Source organism: Ctenopharyngodon idella, chromosome 2 (assembly GCF_019924925.1).
Source record: "Ctenopharyngodon idella isolate HZGC_01 chromosome 2, HZGC01, whole genome shotgun sequence".
In the NCBI taxonomy this organism is placed as follows: Eukaryota; Metazoa; Chordata; class Actinopteri; order Cypriniformes; family Xenocyprididae; genus Ctenopharyngodon; species Ctenopharyngodon idella.
In genome coordinates this window covers 18643191-18651691 of record NC_067221.1, presented here as the reverse complement: position 1 = coordinate 18651691, position 8501 = coordinate 18643191, and the positions used below count along the sequence as shown (strand labels likewise).

Below are 8501 nucleotides of genomic sequence, written 5' to 3'. Positions count from 1 at the left end.
TCAGGATGTGCAGTGTATGTGAGGGACTTTTTGTTCATCTTCATGAAATTTGCAATGAATTTGTAAAATGTAATCACAGTTGTTGATTATATGAGAAGACTTTATTCTGGTGACTAACAAGACATTTTGATACGTAACAATGACATCTGCTTCACTACGACATAAACATTTTTTAGTTTTTACAGGTGCAGTGATAAAAGATGCATAAGAATAATGGCCTTGTCACAAGACATTCTTAATGCTGTTTAAGACTTCCCAAGATGAGGGGAAAACAATAGAAGTGAGCGAAACAAAGAATAATTCTGTTTGACAAACTTTGGCCCTGAGAAGACAATTTGTAAAACAAACACACACACACACACACACACACACACACACACACACACACACACACACACACACACACACACACACACACACACACGATTGTTTTTGTGAACTGTGGGGACATTCCATAGGCGTAATGGTTTTTATACTGTACAAACTGTATTTTCTATCCCCATACACTACCCCTACCCCTAAACCTACCCATCACAGGAAAATGTGCACATTTTTACTTTTTCAAAAAAACTCATTCTGTATGATTTTTAAGCCTTTTGAAAAATGGGAACATGGGGTAATGTCCTCATAAGTCATGCTGTCCTTGTAATACATATGTCATACCCATGTCATTATACAAATTTGTGTCCTGACATGTCACAAAAACACGCACACGCACACACACACAAATATATTCACAATATATATTCATGAAATTTGCAATGAATTCGTAAAATTTAATCATAATCATTGACTATATGAGAAGACTTTGTTCGGGTGACTAACAAGACGTTTTAATACAAAACAATGGCATCCGCTTCACTACGGCACTATGACAGAGATGCACACATTAAATTCTGAAGATTAAATTAATATTTCTTAACTTTCTGAATGTTATTAATTCATGTAATTACTATTAATGCATTTTTTCTGCCCTCTTTTGATTGACATGATATATCGGCCCTGACTATTGGCTGTTTTTTAATGGTAAACAATAATCGGTATCGGCCGATAAAAGCGAATTTTCACACTATTGGCCGATACCGATTATTGGCCGATATATCGGTGCATCTCTAATATACAGTGGCAAATTAAAAGTAAGTGAACCACTTGCAGAATCTGTGAAAATGTGCAAAATTTTAACAAAATAAGAGAGATCATACAAAATACATGTTATTTTTTATTTAGTACTGTCCTGAGTAAGATATTTTACATAAAAGATGAATCCATATAATCCATAAGACAAAAAAATAGCTGAATTTATTAAAATGACCCAGTTCAAAAGTTTGTGAACCATTGATTCTTAATACTGTGTGTGGTTACCTGGATGATCTACGACTGTTTTTTTGTTGTGTGATGGTTGTTCATGAGTCCCTTGTTTGTTCTGAACAGTTAAACTGAGCTCTGTTCTTCAGAAAAAATCTCCAGGTCCCAAAAATTCTTCAGTTTTCCACCATCTTTTGCATATTTGAACCCTTTACAACAGTGACTGAATGATTTTAAGATCCATCTTTTCACATGGAGGACAACTGAGGGACTCAAACACAACTATTAAAAAAGGTTCAAACATTCACTGATGCTTCAGAAGGAAACACGATGCATTAAGAGTCGGGGGGTGAAAACTTTTGAACAGGATGATATTTTTGAACAGGTCCATATTTTTCTTATTTCGTTTGAATATCATTTTTTTTTTTCATTTAGTACTGCCCTTCGGAAGCAACAGAAAATACTTGCATGTTTCCCGGAAGACAAATTAAATACAATTTACCTTGATCTTCAAATTCCAAATGTTTTCATCCCCCATCTATTAATGCATCATGTTTTTTTCTGGAGCATCAGTGAATGTTTGAACCTTTTTTTAAAGTTGTGTTTGAGTCCCTCAGTTGTCCTCAGTGTGAAAAGACGGATCTCAAAATCATTCAGTCACTGCTGTAAAGGGTTCAAATATGCAAAAAATGCTGGAAAACTGAAGAATCTGCAGGACCTGGAGATTTTATGTGAAGAACAGAGCTCAGTTTAACTGCTCAGGACAAACAAGGGACTCATGAACAACCATCACAAAACAAAAAAACAGTCGTAGATCATCCAGGTAACCACACACAGCATTAAGAATCAATGGTTCACATACTTATGAATGGGGTTATTTTAATAAATTCAGCTATTTTTTTTTGTCTTGTGGATTATATGTAAACATCTTTTATGTAAAATATCTTACTCAGGACAGTACTAAATAAAAAATAACATGCATTTTGTATTATCTCCCTTATTTTGTTAAAATTATTAACATTTTCACAGATTCTGCAAGTGGTTCACATACTTCTTCTTGCCACTGTATATATATATATATATATATATATTGTATGTGTGTATGTGTTTGTTTTACAAATTGTTTTATCTTCTCATATACAGTATATATACACCAATCAAGCATAACATTATGACCACTGACAGGTGAAGTGAATAACACTGATTATCTTTTCATCACGGCACCTGTTAGTGGGTGGGATATATTAGGCAGCAAGTGAACATTTTGTCCTCAAAGTTGATGTGTTAGAAGCAGGAAAAATGGGCAAGCGCAAGGATTTGAGCGAGTTTGAAAACAGCCAAATTGTGATGGCTAGACGACTGGGTCAGGGCATCTTCAAAACTGCAGCTCTTGTGGGGTGTTCCCGGTCTGCAGTGGTCAGTATCTATCAAAAGTGGTCCAAGGAAGGAACAGTGATGAACTGGTGACAGGGTCATGGGCGGCCAAGGCTCATTGATGCACGTGGGGAGCGAAGGCTGGCCCATGTGGTCCGATCCAACAGACGAGCTACTGTAGCTCAAATTGCTCAAGAAGTTAATGCTGGTTCTGATAGAAAGGTGTCAGAGTACACAGTGCATCACAGTTTGTTGCGTATGGGGCTGCATAGACGCAGACCAGTCAGGGTGCCCATGCTGACCCCTGTCCACCGCCGAAAGCGCCAACATTGGGCATGTGAGCTTCAGAACTGGACCACGGAGCAATGGAAGAAGGTAGCCTGGTCTAATGAATCACGTTTTCTTTTATATCACGTGGATGGCCGTGTGCGTGTGTGTCGCTTACCTGGGGAACACATGGCACCAGGATGCACTATGGGAAGAAGGCAAGCCGGCGGAGGCAGTGTGATGCTTTGGGCAATGTTCTGCTGAGAAACCTTGGGTCCTGCCATCCATGTTACTTTGACACGTACCACCTACCTAAGCATTGTTGCAGCAGACCATATACACCCTTTCATGGAAACGGTATTCCTTGGTGGCTGTGGCCTCTTTCAGCAGGATAATGCGCCCTGCCATAAAGCAAAAATGGTTCAGGAATGGTTTGAGGAGCACAACAACGAGGTGTTGACTTGGCCTCCAAATATATATATTAGGGCTGTCAAATGATTAATCGCGATTAATCGCATACAAAATAAAAGTTTGAGTTTGCATAATATATGTGAGTACTGTGTGTAATTAATATGTATATATAAATACACACAAATTAATGTACATATTTAAGAGAAATATGTTATTTATTTACAAAATATTTTTATTTATATATAATATAAATTATATAAAAATATAAATAAATACATATACTTGTAAATATTTCTCAAATGTGTTTATATATATTTATATATACATAATAATTACACACACTACACCCACATATATTAGGCAAACTCAAACTTTTATTTTGTGTGTGATTAATCGTGATTAATCATTTGACAGCCCTAATATATATATATATATATATATATATATATTATATTCTGATATGTTCACTGTCATAAATACTTTTGAGAGATGAACTAAGGATTTTGGGCAAGTTACAGGCTTTTTGTGTAATCTATTGTGTGGCGCTGTTTGTACGAATTGTTTCGAGAAATGTACTGACTGGTTAAGGATGATTCGAGAAATGTCCAAGTGACTGAGAACAAATGTAAGAGGATAATTTGTCTTTTCAGGTGAATGCTCAGTTATTAAGCTATTATTCACATGAAACAAATATGGTTATGTAATCAAGTCACAGCATGTATTATTATTATTATTATTATTATTTTCCATTCATATATTTAGACACAGTGAGCAACAAAGAAAGATATTGCCCCGCAAAATAATGCAGTTTAACATGCAAAACATCTGCCACTATTCCTGCAATTCCTCACCGAATTGAACTTGTTACAAACTACACACCTGCGTTTACTGTTATCTACATCTGGCTGCATGGGATTGCACGTGACGTCACTCTCTATTGCTGACATCACATGTGGGAAAGAGGAGCTGTGGGTTTCTATAAAAGCAGTGACACCTTTAAGTCCAATCAAGGCCACAGAGAGATTCGAGGAAACTTAAGAGGAAAAGAGATCTGTTCGTTTTTTATTTAGTGAACTCTCTGTATGTGCAGTGGATGCACACTGTACTTATGGAAAAACAAAGTGTACACTTTTTAGTTTGTGGAGCCACTCGCACCTGTTAACCTGTCAGACATGAATGATTCACTGAATTTCAATGTCACAGAAGTGCGCCTCGACTATCGCTCTCTCATCACTTCGGCCACTATGTTTGGCGTCGGAGTCCTCGGAAACCTCGTGGCGATCGTGGTGCTTTGCATCTCCAAGAAGGAGCAGAAGGAGACCACCTTTTACACTCTGGTGTGCGGGATGGCCATCACGGACCTGCTGGGCACCTGTTTCACCAGTCCGGTGGTCATCGCCACATATATCGCGGGAAGGTGGCCGGGCGGAGCGCTCCTATGCCATTTCTTCTCCTTCTCCATGCTGTTCTTCGGCTCGGCTGGGATGTCTATTCTGTGCGCCATGTCAGTGGAGAGATATCTGGCCATAAACCACGCGTACTTCTACTCTCAGCATGTGGACAGAGCCATGGCTCGGTTCGCGCTGATGGCGACGTATCTGGCCAATATCGTGTTGTGCATCATGCCCAGTTTTGGTTTCGGAAAACACAAGAGACACTTTCCCGGAACTTGGTGCTTCTTGGACTGGCGCGCCATGGACCCCGTTGGCGCATCGTACACGTTTCTGTACGGAGGTTTCATGCTGCTGTTGATCGCCATCACCGTCCTGTGTAATTTCGCTGTGTGCCGTTCTCTGGTCGGGATGAGTAAAATGAGTCGCATGGTGAGGGCAGAGGTATCCGGGCACACAGGATCCAGGCGCAGATTCAAATTAACATCTGCAGCGGAGATCCAGATGTTCTGGTTGTTAATTTTCATGACCATCGTGTTCCTGATATGCTCCATTCCTTTAGTGGTGAGTTATTCAGTCCTACTTCGTGTAGTGGTCAGTGAGTGTTCATATTATTTGTTCTTTGTTTATTACATATTATTTATGAATAAGCGCTATTCCAGTGGAGCTTGTTCATTAAATCCTGCCAATCATCAATGCAACATAACTTACCTCACAACCGTGACAGTTCTTTCGGCACCCAACCACAACCTCAGTTCCACTTTTATATATAGAAATGAATTACTATTTTCATTAGTCTCGTCATCATCATTAGTTAATTATGGCTATTTAGAGCTCCAGTGGAGTCTCCAATCAAGCGAAATCAAATTTGATTATACTGAGGGATTATACGAGCATGTTGAACTTGTGTTATTGTATTTGTCGCCTTTTTTGTCTGGATTTATTAATATTCAAAAGTATAATAAGAATGCACTTCTTACAAAAAAGAATAGAATACATGGGGCTTAAAGTAAAAATGTCTCGGACTCTCATGACTGTCTGTTTATTATTATTATTAGGTTTTAATGAGGTCAAATGGAGTAACCTTAAGAAAACTTGATATTATTTTAAAAATATAAAAATTTTATATGTATCAATTAATGATTAAGTTATGTACAATAATGTGCACTCAAGGTGCAAGGAAAATATTCTCGGTTCTAGGATATGCATATAGGCTACATGTATAATGTGTAGTATTGACACAATCATTATTACTTTTCTAATTTTATTTTTGTTCAACTTAACAGGTTCGATTTTTGTCAACCAGCTGTACGATCCTGCTTACATATCATCAGGCAAAAGTCCAGACTATCGCAGTGATCTTCTGGCTATTAGATTTGCCTCCTTCAACCCTATCCTGGACCCATGGGTGTATATTCTGTGCAGGAAAAACTTATTAACCAAAGGTTGCACGCAACTCAAACGTATTATTGGCCTGAGGAAAGGGGATCATAGTCATGTTTTGGGTTGGATGGATGGTCAGCACTCACCTCCGTCATTTGCGCAAAGCAATTGCACAAGTTATGCATCCTTGCGCACAGCCATCTGTAGAAACGACGTGGGTAAACAGACCTGCACGAACACTAAGTCTTATGTGGACTTAACCCTTCGCCAGGCATGGGACTTTGATACAGCCCTGGCTGAGTTTCATCCTTTCAGCGTCGAGCAGAACGGTGTCATGGGTTTTGATGAAGATGAAGGAGCATCAAGCCCCAAAATCCTCACCAAGACTGTTGTAGCACTACCAGCCACTGAAATATTAGAAAATAAAGCTGAAATAGTGACCTGCACTTTCAGTACACCAAGTTCATGTTTATCAGAAAAGTGCATGAGACAATGATGCCAGTAGAGATTCATTCTGTAAAGCACTGAGAAAAAAAGACTTTTTCTCTTTTCTGTTATTTTACATTCACAAGAAATTCTGTGAATTTGCTTAATTTTGATTCCGAATGATCCTGATTTTAGGATTAAACCATGACGCTTGTATATCTATGTTTTGTTAGATGACATGGATGTGTTTGATATGTGGTTATGGATATGCTGTTTCCTACTGTGCTGTGCCATGTTGCATGATGGGTTGTACTTGAACTGTGACTTGTAAAACTGTGAATAATTTATTAAAGGTGCAATTTATTTTCATCATATGCAAGAGTACAACTGACCAACAAACTAAAATAATTCAGCAATCCTAAAACAATCTAAAAAATGAAATGCTTATATCGTAAAAAGCTAAAATCATAGTCTTTCAGATAAAATGATTAAAAGAATTTCATTCAACACAAAAGGACCATGTATCTAATGACAGTATGCTGCAGTATTAACTATAGTGAACTGATAAACTGTAATAAATACTGTAGTGTACTTTAGTTTTTACTACAGTAAACTGTAGTGTATTGTAGTATAATAGTTGTAGGAAACTCAGTACAGTATTGGGTAAAGTAATTTGCTTATATTACTATAGTTATATTACCACAGCAACTATAGAATTACCACAACAAATTAATTCAAGTACTTTACTATAGTATGGTTAAAAAACACTATAGTAGCCTATTTACTATAAATTACTATAGTATTTTGTCATGTTCATAAATAGCATATCTGCTTATCAATCTGTCATCTCTGAACATACAATATGCAATGCAATAAATACAAAAGTTGGAAAAAAAATCTTTATAATCTTTAAAATCTTCATTCTTTATTATTTACCAGTCAAATTTGTAACTGAGACAAGATGATTTCCCTTAACGACAAAAAAGCAGGATTACTTTAATGCTGGGATTGCGGAATGCAATGGGAATGCATTTCCTTGACTTTCTTCATGTTGTTTTTGTAGCTTGTTGTTTGCAATCCTGTTTTCTCTGTTTCCTCTTTATAGTGTTCATGGTTGAGATTTTTCTTATTTTCTAGACTATTTTAAGTCGTAAAGTGAGCAGGACATGTTAAAATGTAGCGCATGGATTCGGCAGGCATGTATTCACGATACTAAGATTGCAGCCGGTCTCTTGGAGGGTGTGTGGAGCCCTCCCTAGCTCTACAGCGCCCCACAAATTTCCACCACAATTGTGGTGAAAAATGGAACTGCAGCGCGCTCTCATAGAGAGCCATTGGGGCAGATTTCTGGCTGCCCCGGTCATTTTCACGTTAGGTAATATGCGAGCCACAAATTAAATCTTGGCGAGCCGCGCAATGAGTAACACTGATCTAATAGATTCAACAACAGTCAATGATGATAACTCAGTGATACTTGAATTTTGGTGCTTAATATATAAATATTTTTAAAATCCCAATACTCTTCATCTGAATTTATGGCTAACATACTGCATTGATATTTTTGAAAAATCCATCTTAAACAATGTTGTATATCCATAGAATATAAAAACAGAATAAAATACTTGTTATTTAAACGTTGTTTTCAAAAAAGAGGATGTAATAATACACAAGCAATGTACCTTTGAAGCAAGTCGGCTGTCAAAGAGAGACACTGTTTGCAGCCAGATTGTGTAGTTACAGCATCCACCAGCAGGGGCGAACTAGCCCTTGATAACGCTGGTCTACAGCCAAAATGTCAAAAAATGTCAACTTTACTGGGTCACTATGCTATTGGGTCAGTATATACCTTGACTTGGGAATGGTGGAGGATAAGTGAGTAATTAAGGGAAGGCATCATCTAATTTAAACCAGAAATGATTAAAATTCATCTTTGACTGGATCTAT

At 37.5% G+C, this 8501-nt stretch overlaps 2 protein-coding genes across 2 annotated transcripts; both read left to right on the top strand.

Moving 5' to 3' along the window:
* The first annotated feature begins 4334 nt into the window (after positions 1-4334).
* On the top strand, positions 4335-5756 carry LOC127499985 (prostaglandin E2 receptor EP4 subtype-like). Its single transcript, XM_051870736.1, has one exon. It carries the CDS (start codon positions 4530-4532, stop codon positions 5754-5756), a length of 1227 nt encoding a protein of 408 aa, XP_051726696.1. The 5' UTR covers positions 4335-4529.
* A 187-nt stretch (positions 5757-5943) lies between these two features.
* LOC127497697 (prostaglandin E2 receptor EP4 subtype-like) lies at positions 5944-7975 on the top strand. Its single transcript, XM_051866382.1, has one exon. It carries the CDS (start codon positions 5974-5976, stop codon positions 6625-6627), a length of 654 nt encoding a protein of 217 aa, XP_051722342.1. The 5' UTR covers positions 5944-5973; the 3' UTR covers positions 6628-7975.
* The last annotated feature ends 526 nt before the right edge of the window (positions 7976-8501 follow it).

Excerpts from the sequence above, each read along its gene's own strand:
- LOC127497697 (XM_051866382.1), top strand. The coding sequence starts at position 5,974 with ATGTGTAGTATTGACACAATCATTATTACTTTTCTAATTTTATTTTTG.
- LOC127499985 (XM_051870736.1), top strand. The coding sequence starts at position 4,530 with ATGAATGATTCACTGAATTTCAATGTCACAGAAGTGCGCCTCGACTAT.